General features: G+C 41.3%; 1 protein-coding gene across 4 annotated transcripts in view; it reads right to left on the reverse strand.

The window, feature by feature from the left end:
* Positions 1 to 5,105: 5,105 nt before the first annotated feature.
* CENPI (centromere protein I) overlaps positions 5,106 to 18,848 on the reverse strand; it is a 466,748-nt gene continuing 453,005 nt past the window's right edge. For all 4 annotated transcript variants that reach the window (XM_056540598.1, XM_056540599.1, XM_056540596.1 and 1 more), the window contains 5 exons: positions 10,453 to 10,577; positions 10,326 to 10,374; positions 9,994 to 10,227; positions 8,181 to 8,222; positions 5,106 to 6,319 (listed from right to left, as the gene is read on the reverse strand). In XM_056540598.1, the coding sequence (XP_056396573.1) occupies positions 6,191 to 6,319; positions 8,181 to 8,222; positions 9,994 to 10,227; positions 10,326 to 10,374; positions 10,453 to 10,577 (579 nt within the window). In that variant the 3' untranslated portion in view covers positions 5,106 to 6,190. The remainder of the gene's footprint in view (positions 6,320 to 8,180; positions 8,223 to 9,993; positions 10,228 to 10,325; positions 10,375 to 10,452; positions 10,578 to 18,848) is intronic.

The following is an 18,848-nucleotide window of genomic DNA, read 5'->3' on the forward strand; positions in this document are numbered from 1 at the left end:
ACGGTACCAATTGTCAGGGATGGCCCGAGGGTGAGGCTTTCAAATGTGATTGACTGTGCTGTTATATACTGCCAAGTGTCGACATAACAAAATATACAATATAACTCTCTCTTAGCAGGAAACTTAGTTCTGTTTAATTCAGGAAGTACATTTAGTTTTTACATTTGACAAAGAAGGAGGTTTGGTTATGACATCAGAATTAGCATGTTACATTTTGATTGGTTGTTTGATTATTGTGTCCGTATATATTAGCAAATCTAGTGTCTATTAATTTCTTGGCAGAAGTTTCTCTATTGGGAAATTCCAAAGTTCTCTGTTCGTCAGATATTTTGTCTTTTACTTCTTATCTCAGTTGTATCAGTGTCATGGCAAGGCCTCAATCGTAGTCATGAGCATATTGCAAGCTGATATATATGGGTTAAGGGGTAGGTAACAGATATATTTTTACAGCAGGCAGCAATGGCATATTAGTTTTAATATATTGATCAGTCATTAGTAACATAAGGGTCATTCCTATCATGACCCACCACTAAACCGGTCATGCTGGAGGATATGCAGGCAGCAGAACATTCTCCACGGCATCTCCAGACTCATGTCTGTCACATGTGCTCAGTGTGAACCTGCTCTCATCTGTGAAGAGCACAGGGCGCCAGTGGTGAATTTGCCATTATTGGTGTTTTCTGGCAAATGCCAAACGTCCTGCACGGTGTTGGGATGTAAGCACAACCCCCACCTGTGGGCGTCGGGCCCTAATACCACCCACATGGAGTCTGTTTCTGACCGTTTGAGTGGACACAAGCACATTTGTGGCCTGCTGGAGGTCATTTTGCAGGGCTCTGGTATTGCTCTTCCTTGCACAAAGGAGGAGGTAGCGGTCCGGCTGCTGGGTTATTGCCCTCCTACGGCCTCCTTCATGTCTCCTGATGTACTGGCCTGTCTCCTGGTAGCGCCTCCATGCACTGAACACTACGCTGACAGACAGCAAACCTTCTTGCAACAGCTCGCAATGATGTGCCATCCTGGATGAGTTGCACTACATGAGCCACTTGTGTGGGTTGTAGACTCTCTCTTATGCTACCACTAGAGTGAAAGCACCGCCAGCATTCAAATGTGACCAAAACATCAGCCAGGAAGCATAGGAACTGAGAAGTAGTCTATGGTCACGACCTGTGGAACCACTCTTTTATTGGGGTGTCTTGCTAATTGCCTATAATTTCCATCTGTTGTCTGTTCCATTTGCACAACACCATGTGAAATTGATTGTCAGTCAGTGTTGCTTCCTGAGTGGACAGTGTGATTTCACAGAAGTATGACTTGGAGTTACATTGTGTTTAACCTGTTAAGAACCAAGGGCGTACAGGTACGCCTTTGGTCTCTGGTACTTAAGGACCAAGGATCGGACAGGGGTGACTGCTGATATCAATTAGCAGGCACCCCGCGCAAATGCCCAGGGGGGTCATTACGGGTCTATGGTGACCCGGTATATAAGGGGGATCGCGGTTGTCTAAGACACCCACGATCCCCCTGAAGTGATAGGAGTGAGGTGGCAGGGATGCCACCCCTCCTATTGGTCGTATAGAAGCGACGTCCAATAGCAGATCGGGGGCGGGGGTGTTAACTTTAGTTTTCGCCGTTCTCCTCACCCACAATAGGCGGGGCAGAACGGGGAAACGACAGAGGATCGGCGCCAAAGAACCACTTACCCTGGAGGACGGCTCCCTGGATCCGACGGAAGCCGGTAAGTTGCCTAGGAACATCTGGAGGGCTACAGTCTGAGACCACTATACAGTGGTCTCTACACTGTTGCCCTCCAGATGTTGCAAAACTACAACTCCCAGCATGCCCAGACAGCTGTCATGCTGGGATTTGTAGTTTTGCAACAGCTGGAGGGCTGTAGTTTGGATATCACTGTGCAGTGAACTGTGGCCCTCTAGATCTTGCAAAACTACAACTCCCAGCATGCCCACATAGCAGTTTGCTGTCTGGGCATGCTGGGATTTGTAGTTTTGCAACATCTGGAGGTCCACAGTTTGGTGATCACTGTGCAGTGGTTTCTAAACTGTAGCCCTCCAGATGTTGCAAAACTGCAAATCCCAGCATGCCCAAACAGCAAACAGCTGTCTTGCCATGCTGGGAGTTGTAGTTGCGTACGTCCAGCTGTTGCATAACTACATCTCCCAGCATGCACTATGGCGATCAGTACATGCTGGGAGTTGTAGTTTTGCAACAGCTGGGGGCACCCTGGTTGGAAAATACTGAGTTAGGTAACAGAACCTAAATGAAGGTTTTCCAACCAGTGTGCCTCCAGCTGTTGCAAAAGTACAACTCCCAGCATGCACAGTCTGTCAGTACATGCTGGGAGTTCTAGTTTTGAAAAGCTGGAGGTTTGTCCCCCCATGTGAATGTACAGGGTACATTCACACGGGCAGGTTTACAGTAAGTTTCCTGCTTCAAGTATGAGCTGCGGCAAATTTCCCCCCGCAGCGCAAACTCCTACCAGGGAACTCACTGTAAACCTCCGCCAGTGCGAATGTACCCTAAAAACACTACACTACACTAACACATAATAAAGGGTAAAACACTACATATACACCCCCTTACACTGTCCCCCCAATAAAAATGAAAAACGTAATGTACAGCAGTGTTTCCAAAACGGAGCCTCCAGCTGTTCCAAAACAACAACTCCCAGCATTTCCGGACAGCCACTGACTGCCCAGGCATGCTGGGAGTTTAGCAACAGCTGGAGGCACCCTGTTTGGGAATCACTGGCGTAGAATACCCCTATGTCCACCCCTATGCAATCCCTAATATAGTCCTCAAATGTGCATGGAGCTCTCTCACTTCGGAACACTGTCGTATTTCAAGGAAACAGTTTAGGGCCACATATAGGGTATTTCCGTGATCGGGAGAAATTGCACTACAAATTTTGGGGGGGCTTTTTCTCCTTTTACACCTAATGAAAAGGAAAAGTTGGTGGTCTACACCAGCCTGTTAGTGTAAAAAAAATGTTTACACTAACATGCTGGTGTTGCCCTTTACTTTTTATTTTCACAAGAGGTAAAAGGAAAAAAGCCCCCCAAAATTTGTAACCCCATTTCTTCTGAGTAAGAACATACCCCATATGTGGATGTAAAGTGCTCTGCGGGTGAACTACAATGCTCAGAAGAGAAGGAGCGCCATTGGGATTTTGAAGAGAAAATGTGTCCGGAATTGAAGGCCACGTGTGTTTACAAAGCCCCCCTAGTGCCAGAACAATGGACCCCCCCACATGTGACCCCATTTTGTAAACTACACCCCTCATGTAATATAATAAGGGGTACAGTGAGCATTTACGCCCCACAGGTGTCTGACAGATTTTTGTAGCAGTGGTCCGTGAAAATTAAAAATGTAATTTTTCATTTGCTCATCCCACTGTTCCAAAGATCTGTCAAATGCCAGTGGGGTGTAAATGCTCACTGCACCCCTTATTAAATTCTGAGAGGGGTGTAGTTTCCAAAATGGGGTCACATGTGGGGGGGGGGGGGGGTCCACTGTTCTGGCACCAAGAGGGGCTTTGTAAACGCACATTGCCCCTGACTTCCATTCCAAACAAATTCACTCTTCAAAAGCTCAATGGCGCTCCTCCTCTTCTGAGCATTGTAGTGCGCCCGCAGAGCACTTGACGTCCACACATGGGGTATTTCCATACTCAGAAGAAATGGGGTTACAAATTTTGGGGGTAATTTTCTCCTATTACCCCTTGTAAAAATGTAAAATTTGGGGAAAAAACTGCATTTTAGTGAAAACATTTTTTTTTTCATTTACACATCCAACTTTAACAAAAAGTCGTGAAAAACCTGTGAGGTGTTAAGGCTCACTGTACCCCTTGTTAAGTTCCTTGAGGGGTGTAGTTTCCAAAACAGTATGCCATGTGGGTATGTTTGCTGTTCTGGCACCATAGGGGCCTCCTAAATGCAACATGCCCCCCAAAAACCATTTCAGCAAAATTTGCTTTCCAAAAGCAAATCTGTTCTGGCACCATAGGGGCTTCCTAAATGTGACATGCCCCCCAAAAACCAATTCAGAAAAACTCACTTTCTAAAACCCATTGTCGCTCCTTCCCTTCTGAGCCCTCTACTGCGCCCGCCGAACACTTGACATACACATATGAGGTATTTCCTTACTCGAGAGAAATTGGGTTACAAATTTTGAGAGGATTTTTCTCCTTTTACCCTTGTAAAAATTTAAAAACTGGGTCTACAAGAACATGCGAGTGTAAAAAATGAAGATTTTGAATTCTCTCCTTCACTTTGCTGCTATTCCTGTGAAACACCTAAAGGGTTAACACACTTACTGGGTTACCACACTTACTTCTTTTTGAATACTTTGAGGGGTACAGTTTTTATAATGGGGTCATTTGTGGGGTATTTCTAATAAGAAAGCCCTTCAAATCCACTTCAAACCTGAACTGGTCCATGAAAAATTCCGATTTTGAAACTTTTGTGAAAAATTGGAAAATTGCTGCTGAACTTTGAAGCCCTCTGATGTCTTCCAAAAGTAAAAACATGTCAACTTTATGATGCAAACAAAGTAGACATATTGTATTTGTGAATCAAAATATTATTTATTTGGAATGTTTTCCTTACAAGCAGAGAGCTTCAAAGTTAGAAAAATGCTAAATTTTAAATTTTTTCATCAAATTTTGGAATTTTTCACCAAGAAATTATGCAAGTAGCGACAAAATTTTACCACTAACAAAGTAGAATATGTCACGAAAAAACAATCTCGGAATCAGAATGAAAGGTAAAAGCATCCCAGAGTTATTAATGCTTAAATTGAAAGTGGTCCAATGTGCAAAAAACGCTCTGGTCCTACAGAGAAAAATGGCCTGGTCCTTAAGGGGTTAAGCGGTTTGCACGATATTCGCATTTGTTGCAAATTTTTCATGAAATTCGTAATGAATTCGGATTTGTCAGCTTCGATTCACTCATCTCTACTCATAACTTCTAATGTTCTGCTCCTATAATGAAGTAAAAAATAGATTCCCAGTACAGATGTAAACTTACACATGCAAACATCAATAATAATGGACTGAAGGCAGTCATACCAAATGGTTTGAGACATGTAAGAACTTCTTGACACAAATTAACAGGTATTTAAAAATGACATGTATTCTTGCAAGCAACAAAGCAACAACTATTTTGTCCTAACAAAATAAAGAGCACTGTGCAAAGCTACAATCATAAGAATTAAACATTTCATACATTAATAACAAATATTTAAACAATTTAAAATTTTTACTGTTTTTAAGTTTCAGATTTGATAGCTATTTATTGAAATGTACCAGGAGTTGCACTATAATTTGAACTAGTATTTCTAGAGTGACTGTAAGGGTTTAAATGTGCTCCTTCTAATGTTAACTGGAAATATGCTACTGTCTGGAATGCAAAACAAGCCATCAGAACCTAAACAGAAAACTACACTTTTTTGGGGGGTTAAAAACAGAATGATCAATGTTCTACTGTTAGGTTTGCTAAAATGAAACAGGGGCCTTTTAAACTATACATGACTCAATGAACAAAGGTTTACATCTTAAATAGAGTTCTCAAATACAGATATGATGGCATATCACATCAAATGAGCATGCTTACCACTTTCCAGATCTCTTTTTACCTGTCACAGAACAACCATGCATGTATGACAATGCCTTTATTGGACACTTACAATAAAACATTTAAGGCATATGCAAATATGTCATAAATGTTGATTACTGGGCTGTGTTTATATGTTCTGTCTGTATTTCACCATAATACCAGCAAAAAGGCATGGGCCTGCCATTATATACATCTGCATACTGGCAGCTTGAACACAGTGTGAACCCAACCTTAAAGAAGTCCCATGCCTAGAAGTACAGAAAAACATTTCCCCTATTCACAGGATAGGGGATAAGTTTTAGATTGCAGGGGGTCTGACCGCTGTGGACCCTGCAATCTCCTCTATGGGAGAGCCATTCTGCTATCTTCTTCAGCTGTCCTATAGAGATATATGGAGGGGGCATGCCGACCCCCTCTTCGGGCGGGGGTCATGACGTGCTGCTCTGGGGGAGAGTTGGGGCGGGGGGTCCGGTGGATAGGGGCTAAGTTTTTCTGTACTTCAGAGTTTATTTGTGCAAAACAGTCCCACTGACATGTACAAAAGGCAAGCATTCAAACTAGGATTGACGTTCTTGTTCTTCTTTCTTCTTGGAGCTCACGCGATTTACACTACTCTCTATGAATAGCTTAAGATCAGTCATTCCTTCACTGCAGAGAAATTCAATATAAGAATCCCAATACCGGCCCTATGTGAAACATGCAAGGAGAGATGTCACAGAAAATAAAACAAACATGACTTTTGAATTAATGTGTCAAATAGTTTTGCTTAACACCATTTTCTTGTTAATGCTTAATTTCATTTTAGCAGTAAGAATACATATTAGGCAATGAGATAATGAGATTAAAGGGGTACTCCACTGGAAATTTTTTTTTTTAAATCAACTGGTGCTAGAAAGTTAAACAGATTTGAAAATTACTTCTATTCAAGAATCTTAATCCTTCCAGTACTTATCAGCTGTGGTATGCTCCACAGGAAGTCTTTCTTTTTGAATTTCCTTTCTGTCTGACCACAGTGCTCCCTGCTGACACTTCTGTCCATTTTAGGATCAGTCCAGAGTACAAGCAAATCCCCATAGCAAACCTATTCTGCTCTGGACAGTTCCTAAAATGGACAGAGATGTCAGCAAAGAGCCCTGTGGTCAGACAGAAAAGGAATTCAGAAAGAAGAGAACTTCCTGTGGAGCATACAGCAACTGATAAGTACTGGAAGAATTTTTAAATAGAAGTCATTCACAAATTTGTTTAACTTCCTGGCACCATTTTATTTAAACCAGAGTACCCCTTTAACCAGTATGCCATAAACAATGCACAGATCAGGGACGTTCAGCAGAGGCTATCCCACCATATAAGGTATCCTACATAATCACTGCAAGACCATTAGGCCTGGTAAGTCCCTGGCTCTAATTTTTCCCATAATATTTGTTGGTGAGTGGCGATTTTGCAATGATTTCCATGCTTTTGGATGCATACATGTGCTGCCTAGCTGTCTATAGTCTCAGAGCTGTGCATCATTTCTGCAGTTTTTTGGCCATTCCAGATGGGATCAACTATAAGTATGGCACAATGTAGCATCGCAATAGCTTTAGCATGCTGCTTGTAAATTCAAACACTTTTGCAGTTTATGTTACAACATTGATTCAGTAGCTGGTGGCTGAAGATGTTAAATGATAAATGAAGATATCTTTTGAAAGTTATGCAGGTTCTGTTAGGCTATAGGATCATTTTGTTAGGGAAGACTTCTGTACAAGGTTGCAGTAGTGAATGGTCTAGAAACCCATTAGAAGACTAGGCTCACAAAAAATACTTGCTTTGCACCTCATTTAAAGGGAAGTTGTCGGCTCTTTTTGCTGCTCAAAACTGCAGACACTTTGGATAGCTGTATGGGTATGAAAACAAACTGTACCTTTACTGGAGCTAATGGTGGTTTGCAAAGCTTATAAAGAAGTAAGTATTTTTCTTAACCAAGTGTCAAGGAGGCAGAGTGAAGCTGCTTCAGTGCCACAGCTTGGCACAACCCCTCAACCTCATCTTCCATCCCCTCCTTGGTTGTCATACAGGGCCATTTACATCAAACAATAAGGTGCTGGGCGGTGAATAAGGAGGTGGATTCAGCAGCTCAGCCTCAATACTTAGCTAAAAAAATAAAAAGGCAATTTAATACGTTTGGCAGCCACCAGCAACTCAAGGAAAGGTACAGATTGCTTTTATACCCTAACAGCTATTCTACAGTATCTGCAGCTCTTAGTAAAGGGAATCTGTCGGCTACATTTACTGTTATGGCTTTTAGACATATTTGAACCCACTCAACTATATTGCTCGATTTAGCCAAAATGGTTTGCGGTTTGGATGTAACAATGTGCAAACTGTGGCAAAATGTTGGGGTAAACTAAACTTGGACAATAGTGAGCCACTGTGATATATCTGGTATATTTGTCCAAAGTAAGTACTAAACAGTATTAGTAAATCACAATATTTCTTTTGTTTAAGTCATGGGAGGGAACTGATGGTTGACATGCCAACTACTAGAGGTATAAGTAAAAATGTTACCTTCAAGAAACTCAGTTCAAACATTTTGCCTTCAGAGTGCCTCTAGGAGGAAAAATACATATATTTCTTATCAAATTGTGTTTTCAGTCATCATATATTAAAAATACTGATTAAAGTTAGATTTTTCAAGCTTTGTTTATGCCAGATGTAGGATAATGTTCACTGTACCAACACACACAACTTTATCTGAATGTTAAGATTGTTAATCAGGTTGTATAGTGTTATACAGCCTAAGGACTTAGCTATAATAAAAAATATAAAGGAGTTTCCCTTTTTTAAATCTACTGCCTGTTAGGCTGGGGCTACATTGATTTCTGGTTTTGCAGCCCAAAACAAAAACACAGAAAAACACTCCAAAGTGTTCTATCGCCAAAATCACGGGGAGTCACGACTGATGCATGTCAACAGGGTCGAATTGCAACCCACACATGATAGTGACTTTGCAGTTGCAAGAAATCCATCTGAACTTTCATTTTTCACTTTAACATTTAGCCCACATAAAATGCCTTTACTGGATACAGGAGGTGGCTATAGTTAGGAATGACATTTAATCCAATCTAAACACTTAATGATTCCAAACCATTCTCTTTAAGTCCTGATGTCCAACTGAACTAATAGGTTATCAATACACCACAGTAATTATCAGCATAATTCATATTAGATTTGACTTTTTTCAGGAAGAGATTTGATGTTGATCAGGGATTTTATTCCGACTGCCTTATTTGAAGTAAATTAAAAAAAGAAAAAAGTCAAATATCCGGACCATGTACCTATATTTATTATAAAAATACCTCTTTTCTTTTTCACAGTGTTAGATATTCTCTCCGGAGAAGGGGGGTGGCCCACCCTTGTGGTGCTGAGAGGTGATTGGTGTGTCTGCTCATGCAGCCTTTCCATGAGTCATCTCTTGTCCATGACTCAAGGACAAGCCTGATGCTGCTGCAGGACTGCTTAATGTCCCAGTAGGTATGGGGACCCCTAGTGGTGGGATTTTCAGGAGTCGTTTTTATAACAAAAGGTCTAATTTTCATCATTAACAATTTTTTTTTTGATCCGACAGTGCCCATTTAAGGACTCATTTACACTGTGGACATTCAGCCTGCAGAGTTCAGTAGGCTGACTGTCTGCTTGCCGCTGGTGGGACCAATGCCATCAGCGGTAGGACCACGCACACGGGCACTGTCTCAGACTGAAATGTAGTCTGGCAGAATTCGGCTCAAATAATTAACATGTTCATTCTTTAGACAGATATCCATTTCACCAGTGGAATTCTACTGCAGGCAATTCCACAGTAGGCAGAGAATAGCAGAATCCCACTGAAAACAATGTGAATCTGCTGCAAGAGGAATTCCGCAGGCAGAAGGTCCATAGTGTAAACAAGCCCTAATGCTGGATTATAAAAATTGTACTTGACGTACCTGTAATTTTTTTTTATTATTAACTATGTGACAGCTCTATTAGAGGAGCCGTGGGAGGGCAAGGAACTAGCATCGATCTCGCTGATCGGCACTTGTTTGCTAAGCTTTTACAAAGCTCAGTCCATCATGCTGCCAAATTTATAATTATCAGCCGCACATCCCCTGTCCAGACAACAAACAAGCATCATATAATTATCGTTGATAATTATTATATATAATAGCTGTCCCTTTTACATGGGCTGATTATCAGGTCTGAGAATTCCTAAAAACACTCATTTGCGTGACAAAAGGGCCTTAAGGATGTGTATTAAAGCAATAAAGATGGTGAGATGGACTGTAGGTATGCCATAAATGATAAAATAATAAAGTAGTAAAATACTGTTTTATTAGCTTACATCTCTTAAAAAGTCAACAGCAAAGCTCAACAACGCAGGGTGAAATACTATATTGAAAGTCTTCTTATATGTCGGAACTCCTGCCTTTTCAAGTAGTTCTGGCTCCATTCTGATGCCCTGTGGATGGTTGTCATAGGTAAAAGCCTGTGATGTCCAAAGGCATCCCACCATGGCGGTCAAATACTGGTTATACAATTGAAATGTATGGCTGCTTATATTTAAAAGGACTTGACTCTATAAACAAGCAGATTGAAAGAAAAAAAAAGATTATTGTTTAAATGCAACGCTTACAATCTGAATATTTTCCTTGCATTACTTTTTTTTTCTCTTACAGTTTTATCTTGCTCATTCTTTTTTGCTGTCAAGAGATTATCCCTGTACCTGTGTGTCCACAAGGAAAAATCAGTTATTCTGCAATTTAAATGGCATAATATAAGATCTAAATTCTGATCACCATACCTATACATGACATAGCAGAGCTGGTTAAGGTTGACAGAGTCTGTACAAAGAAGAGCTGCATAAAAGACTGCAGGAGGTGGGAGGACAATCAGTGGCAAATCAAACCGTACATATACATCTGAGACCTGTATGAAAGAACAATATGAATTTACAGTCTGTTTCAACACTATGACCTAAATAATAAGATGGTATAATGTGGCCATCAGCAAGCACATGCCATCACAGTAATTGTACCTTGTAAAGACTACACCGTGGTCTGAAACCACAAAAATAATATATTTTTTATTTGACGCATTCCTGTGTACTGTATGAGGCTGTAAAAATGTAGAGCCGCTATGTGTAGGTGGGGTGTAGCAGGACTCAGACTTTCACTCTGGGCTTTTAACATTAAAGGGAAAAAGACAGCTTGTTCACCTGCACTAAACCCAACACACAGGGTTATAGTGTGGGTGACCCAGAATAAAACTAGATAAAAATTACTCTGATCAGTGCACTGTTCAGGATATACGAAAAGCATAAGAATATGTTGCTAATATGCTAAGGCCGTCATTTGAACAATGGATGTGGGAGCTGGCAAACAAAGTTTCCTTCCGCTCTGCACCAAAAAGGCGAAAAAGTCCTCTGTGAATATTTATGAGGTGGGTTGGCATACAGGAGCAGAGGAAAAGGAGGTTCTGTATGCTGGCTTCTGCCTCCATTGTGCAGAGGACAGCATTTGCATATTAACAGAGGACCATAATACATGTATCTCCTGAACAGCAGCACCGATCAGAGAAAGTTATTTCTTATTTTAATCTAGTTCACCTGTCACTTGCCCTTCAAAATACAGCATAAGTCCTTAAAAACTAAACATTTCCGAGCTAAGCATGCCCAGCTCTATTAAACATTACCCTTAGTTTGAGAGGACTGGAGACCTTTCAAGAACCTCTTTATGATACAGGTAATTCCTTTATTTCTATAGCACCAACAAATTCTGCAACCCTGTACACAACCTGTGAACAACACCAAACATAGAAAAATAGTGCACCAAACACATAGCATACAAAAAATGTAAATCTTTATTGAATATGCTCAATAAAAAAAAAGGAGTTGACAATAAACCAAATGACAAAAATGCACCAAGACACATATAGAACATAAATATGGAGGCTAAACCCACATGTAATGGATGCAGGAAAATATGAGTAGCATGCCAGGAAAAAATAAACAAGAGACCTGCATGAAGTGTATAGTAATAAAATGTAATAAAAATCTGTGCATAATAAAAGATACAAACCATACAGGGTACCAGACCATACATAACCCCAACCAGAGCATTCTTTAACGCGGGGGCAAAAGGGACAGCTGCCCTGGGCCCTGTCATTCCCGGGGCCCAAAGCAGCTAGCCCTTTAGCTCCATGTTAAAGCAGCTAGCTGCCGGTCTAGGCAGGGCCAGCCCTGCCACTGCGCTGCGGCTCACTGTTCTAAAGTGGCGCCGCAGCCTTTAAAGCAGTGAGCCTGCAGCCAGGACTGACGGGGGAAGTCACATGTCAGTCCCAGCCACCGCAGGAATGAAGAAACCATGGACGGCCAGGTGAGTGTGTCTGTAAGTGTATCTGTCTGTAGTGTGTGTCTGTAAGTGTATGTCTGTTATTGTGTGTCGGTCAGGCAGGGTCCAATCAAAATTAAAGACTGCCCTGACCCCAACTATTGTTTTGCTACAAGAATGCTTCCTCAGGGGGCATGGCTAACCAGATCAAACACTCCCTCTATATACATCAACCCAACCAATTAAAAATGATTTCTATAAGACAGGCACTCATATTACCCAATATACAGACAAAGACGGGCTAACACACATGTGGAAGTAATGGCGTCCACTGACCCATTGTTACAATTTGCGCTCCAGCCACTTCTCCCGGCCGGCCGTGAGCGCACTATCCCCCTCTCCCCTGCTGCCGGTGGGGCTGGGATTCGCATTGCGGGATGCACCCGCATGCTGATCCCAGCCCTTCACTTACCACGCTCCTCTGCTGCTACTTCCTCTGCCTCTCAGCTCTGCCGCGCGCGTCCTTGTCTCCTAGGGTTCATACGCGCCGGCGCTCTGAAATTTAAAGGGTCAGTACGCCCATAATTATGTGAAACACCTGACACTATATTAAGTCCCTGCACCTCACACACTTCCCTGCCGGATCTTAAGTGCCATTTGCCTGAGATTAAGCATTCCATACTGCCCGTTTGCCTTGCCCGTGTTCTGACCCTTCCGCTACATTTTTTGTCTCTGCACCTTTGCCGCCTGCGTTGACCTTCTGCTAAGTCCGACTACGCCTCTGCCTCATCCTTTTGTACTTCGCCTCACTCAGCTACCTGTGTGGTCGAGTCGTATCGGGGGTAGCGATCTGGGTGTCGCCTGCCGCAGCAAATCCATCCTGCCTTGCGGCAAGCTCTGGTGAAGACCAGCGGCACCTTAGACTCCATTCCCCGAAACGGCCCGTGTCATCAGCCACTCAGGTCAGTGGATCCACATCTAGCACAGTTACACCCATAAGTCACTGTGCAGTTAGTAAACATAAGTTCCGTGCGGGGTATATATAAATAGCCAAATAATAAATACCGTCTGGCACCACATATGTGAATACAAGATATATGCACAAGATATCTTTTATTTCTATTTTTTTTTCCAGCCTTCTAATTTGATACCATCATTGTCTGGGTAGACTCCCGTGTATGCACTTTATCAACTGTCAACTCATCACCGGCTTTTCTCTCTTCCCTCGCCCCGCATTTTATCCATTTTATCTATTTTTCAATCTTGGCCATATATCTTGTATTCACACAGTGGGGGAAAAAAGTATTTAGTCAGCCACCAATTGTGCAAGATCTCCCACTTAAGATGATGATAGAGGCCTGTCATTTTCATCATAGGTATACTTCAACTGTGAGAGACATAATGAGGAAAAAAAATCCATAAAATCACATTGTCTGATTTTTTAAGAATTTTTTTGCAAATTATGGTTAAGTATTTGGTCAATAACAAAAGTTCATCTCAATACTTTGTTATATACCTTTGTTGACAATGACAAAAGTCTAACTTTTTCTTTAAGTCTTCACAAGGTTTTCACACACTGTTGCTGGTATTTTGACCCATTCCTCCATGCAGATCTCCTCTAGAGCAGTGATGTTTTGGGGCTGTTGCTGGGCAACACGGACTTTCAACTCCTTTCAAAGGTTTTCTATGGGGTTAAGATCGGAGACGGGCTAGGCCACTCCAGGACCATGAAATGCTTCTTACGAAGCCACTCCTTCATTGCCGGGGTGGTGTGTTTGGGATCATTGTCATGCTGAAAGACCAAACCACGTTTCATCTTTAATGCCCTTGCTGATGGAAGGAGGTTTTCACTCAAAATCTCACGATACATGGCCCCATTCATTCTTCCCTTTACACGGATCAATCGTCCTGGTCCCTCTGCTGAAAAACAGCTCCAAAGTATGATGTTTTCACCCCCATGCTTCAAAGTAGGTATTGTGTTCTTTGGATGCAATTCAGCATTCTTTCTCCTTCATACACAACAAATTCAGTTTTTACCCAAAAATTCTACTTTGGTTTCATCTGACCATTTGACATTCTCCCAATTCTCTTCTGGATCATCCAAATGCTCACAAGCAAACTTCAGATGGGCTGGAAATATACTGGCTTAAAAGCAGGGGGACACGTCTGGTACTGCATGATTTGAGTCCCTGGCGGCGTAGTGTGTTAATGATGGTAGCCTTTGTTACTTTGGTCCTAGCTCTCTGCAGGTCATTCACTAGGCCCCCCCGTGTAGTTCTGGGATTTTTACTCACTGTTCTCGTGATCATTTTGACACTTTGGGGTGAGATCTTGCGTGGAGCCCCAGATCGAGGGAGATTATCGGTGGTTTTGTATGTGTTCCATTTTCTAATAATTGCTCCCACTGTTGATTTCTTCACACCAAGCTGCTTGCCTATTGCAAATTCAGTCTTCCCAGCCTGGTGCAGGTCTACAATTTTGTTTCTGGTGTCCTTCTACAGCTATTTCATCTTGGCCATAGTGGAGTTTGGAGTGTGAATGTTTGAGGTTGTGGACAGGTGTCTTTTATACTGATAACATGTTCAGGTTCAACACAGGTGCCATTAATACAGGTAACGAGTGGAGGACAGAGGAGACTCTCAAAGAAGAAGTTACAGGTACGTGAGAGCCAGAAATCTTGCTTATTTGTAGGTGACCAAATACTTATTTTCCACCATAATTTGCAAATAAATTCTTTAAAAATCAGACAGTGATTTTATGGACTTTTTTTTCTCATCATGTCTCTCATAGTTGAAGTATACCTATGATGAAAATTACAGGCCTTTCTCATCTTTTTAAGTGGGAGAACTTGCACAATTGGTGGCTGACTAAATACTCCCCCCCCCCCCCTCCCACTGTATGTGGTGCCAGACTGTATTTATTATTTTCTAATATATAAAAAAATCCTTTGTACAACTCTTTTTTTTTTGTATGCTTATTGTGTGTGTGCATTACGTATAATTATTTACACTTGTGTAACACTTTCATATACATATTTATTTAAAAAAAATTATGTGCCCCTACTGTGTAGGAGTGCTCTTTTCACATTAGATTTCACACTAGGTTACATAGTTACATAGTTAGTACGGTCGAAAAAAGACATACGTCCATCAAGTTCAACCAGGGAATTGAAAGGTAGGGGTGTGGTGGGATACTGGGGTAAGGGATGGGATTTTATATTTCTGCATAAGCATTAATGTTATTTTGTTCCAGGAATGTATCTAACCCTGTTTTAAATTTATTAATCGTTCCTGCTGTGACTAGTTCCTGAGGTAGACTGCTCCATGAATTCACTTTTCTTATGATAAAGAAGGCGTGTCGCCCCTTGAGACTAAACTTTTTCTTCTCCAAACGGAGGGAGTTCCCCCTTGTCCTTTGAGGGGGATTAACCTGGAACAGTTTTTCTCCATATGTTTTGTATGGGCCATTAATATATTTATATACGTTTATCATAACCCCCCTTAAACGTCTCTTCTCAAGACTAAACAATTGTAACTCCTTTAATCGCTCCTCATAGCTAAGATGTTCCATGCCCCATGTTGCACATTTATTTTTCACACGTATCACCTTAAATATTTTTGTGCTTATTTACATATGTGTATTTATATTTAATTCTGAGAATATATATTTTTTTCATGTCATATGTACTTTCCCACTATATTATTATCACTAATCATTATTTATATCTCATTATGTATTTAGGACTTCATAGGTTTGGCTCCTTTTTCTTTATTAAATGGGTATTTACACTTGTTTTCAGTTTTTACCCTTTTTTTTAGATTTTTTACCTTTTTCATATTTTTTACATTTATACTTTATTTTTACTATTTAGATTTTTATTTCTGCACTTGTTAATTTTTCTTTTATATTTTAATTTTCATATTTATCTTGATTCTATATTCATTTTTGTTTTATTTTTTATATTTATTTCTTTTTTTCATTTTTTATTTTACTTATTTTTATTTCAATTTTTTTCCCATTTCATAATATCTATATTTATATTCTCTCTCTTTTTCATTCTCTTCTTTTTATTTCCCATAATTATTAGGCTTCACTCATACACTTCCTGGATCTTGTCCTTTCATTCCTCCCTTTCACTTCACTCTTTGCACAATTGTTTATCACCATTGGAGGAAACACACCCTGAGGAAGCATTCTTTTAGCGAAACGATCGTTGGGGTTAGGTAGGTATGGTCTTGCACCCTGTATGGTTTATATTCTTTTATTATGCACATGTTTTTGTTACAACTACTATGCACTTTAAGCATGTCTCTTGTTTACTTTTTTTCTGGCATGCTATTCATATTTTCCTGCGTCCATTACATGTGGGTTTAGTCTCCCTATTTACCTTCTATGTGTGTCCTGATGCCTTTTTGTCATTTGGTTTATTGTCAAATCTCTTTTTTTTATGTTTGAGCATATTCAATAAAGATTTATATTTTTGTATGCTATGTGTTTGGTCACTATGTTTGGTGTTGCATATATCATGTGCACTCTAACCTACAGGTATTTGTAGAGTGTTTATTTTTTTTTATTATTAGTGACGAGAACCTGTGAACACTCAAATTATTGCCTGTCCCCTCTGGGACTCACAATCAAAATGCTAATTCATCCAAGTAGCAGGAAGAAATCCACGCAAACATATAGATGCTTTGCAGATATGGTTCCTGGTGGTATCTGAATCTAGGACCCCAGCGCTTCAAGGCAACAGTGCCCAGGAAAAATGTAGAAGCTATGTTAAGTTCTAAGTTCCTGCACAGCCAACATGTTACAACAAGAAAACTGCAGAGACAGGGAGCTGTGAAGGATCAGGAAAGGGAGTATTTTTATTTGTTTATTAAAATGTACATATATATAAATTTATACGTGGAGGTGTGTAAACTCCATATGTTAATGCGCCTTGAACATTTTCCAGGCAGCATTAGGGTTGCACCTGTGAGGCCATGCACCTATATCAGCCAACTTGGGTGGGGCTTGTAGCCTCTCTCCCCCCTTCCATTGTATGTGTGCTTAGTCACGCTGGAGGGAACTGGGAGCAGGCTACATGTCGACCTAGTGCTGCTGTAATTGCCCACTGGCCCCTGGTTTTTGCTTATTACGCACAAGTAGGTTAGCGTTAGGTCCCGTGCCATCTGAGAAACCTTGGCGTTGGTGTGCGGGCTCTGGTGTGTCCTTCATATAAGGATACACTGGCGAATGTCTCAATTTTAACATCAGTGTTGAGGGATTAGCCAATGTCATTGTATACATCTACCACAGTAGTGCACCTACATTTCTGTATTGTATTATTCTAATTGTTACACATCCACACCGTTTATCTGGTGTAGGATTCTATTGTGGCACTTGTAGTCCGCTGCAGGAATCCTCCATTGTATGCATTTTTATGCTGGGGATCGCCCCTAGCAACGGACTACAAGGGCAGGATCTGCTCCCCCAGTATATATGCACAATTGCATTTGGGGTTGAGCACCTCCAGCCAGTTGAGACCACGTTTTTTGTTGTTGTTTGTAAATTTATACGTGGAGGTGTGTAAACTCCATATGTTAATGCGCCTTGAACATTTTCCAGGCAGCATTAGGGTTGCACCTGTGAGGCCATGCACCTATATCAGCCAACTTGGGTGGGGCTTGTAGCCTCTCTCCCCCCTTCCATTATATGTGTGCTTAGTCACGCTGGAGGGAACTGGGAGCAGGCTACATGTCGACCTAGTGCTGCTGTAATTGCCCACTGGCCCCTGGTTTTTGCTTATTACGCACAGGTAGGTTAACGTTAGGTCCCGTGCCATCTGAGAAACCTTGGCGTTGGTGTGCGGGCTCAGGTGTGTCCTTCATATAAGGATACACTGGCGAATGTCTCAATTTTAACATCAGTGTTGAGGGATTAGCCAATGTCATTGTATACATCTACCACAGTAGTGCACCTACATTTCTGTATTGTATTATTCTAATTGTTACACATCCACACCGTTTATCTGGTGTAGGATTCTATTGTGGCACTTGTAGTCCGCTGCAGGAATCCTCCATTGTATGCATTTTTATGCTGGGGATCGCCCCTAGCAACGGACTACAAGGGCAGGATCTGCTCCCCCAGTATATATGCACAACTGCATTTGGGGTTGAGCACCTCCAGCCAGTTGAGACCACGTTTTTTTGTTGTTGTTTGTAAATTTATACGTGGAGGTGTGTAAACTCCATATGTTAATGCGCCTTGAACATTTTCCAGGCAGCATTAGGGTTGCACCTGTGAGGCCATGCACCTATATCAGCCAACTTGGGTGGGGCTTGTAGCCTCTCTCCCCCCTTCCATTGTATGTGTGCTTAGTCACGCTGGAGGGAACTGGGAGCAGGCTACATGTCGACCTAGTGCTGCTGTAATTGCCCACTGGCCCCTGGTTTTTGCTTATTACGCACAGGTAGGTTAGCGTTAGGTCCCGTGCCATCTTAGAAACCTTGGCGTTGGTGTGCGGGCTCAGGTGTGTCCTTCATATAAGGATACACTGGCGAATGTCTCAATTTTAACATCAGTGTTGAGGGATTAGCCAATGTCATTGTATACATCTACCACAGTAGTGCACCTACATTTCTGTATTGTATATATATATATATATATATATATATATATATATACATATATATATATATATATATATATATATATATATATATAACCATCACTCATGCAGCCTATAACACTTAGCACCTATCGCTAGGTGTCTAATTGTGGTGGGGGTGTTCCGACTACTGGGATCCCCCCTGTTGACATAGAGCTGCAGGTTTTGCATATGTTCTACTGCTTATCTATTGATCTATTAGAGCTGCAGGAGATAGCC

Source organism: Hyla sarda, chromosome 9, assembly GCF_029499605.1.
Source record: "Hyla sarda isolate aHylSar1 chromosome 9, aHylSar1.hap1, whole genome shotgun sequence".
In the NCBI taxonomy this organism is placed as follows: domain Eukaryota; kingdom Metazoa; phylum Chordata; class Amphibia; order Anura; family Hylidae; genus Hyla; species Hyla sarda.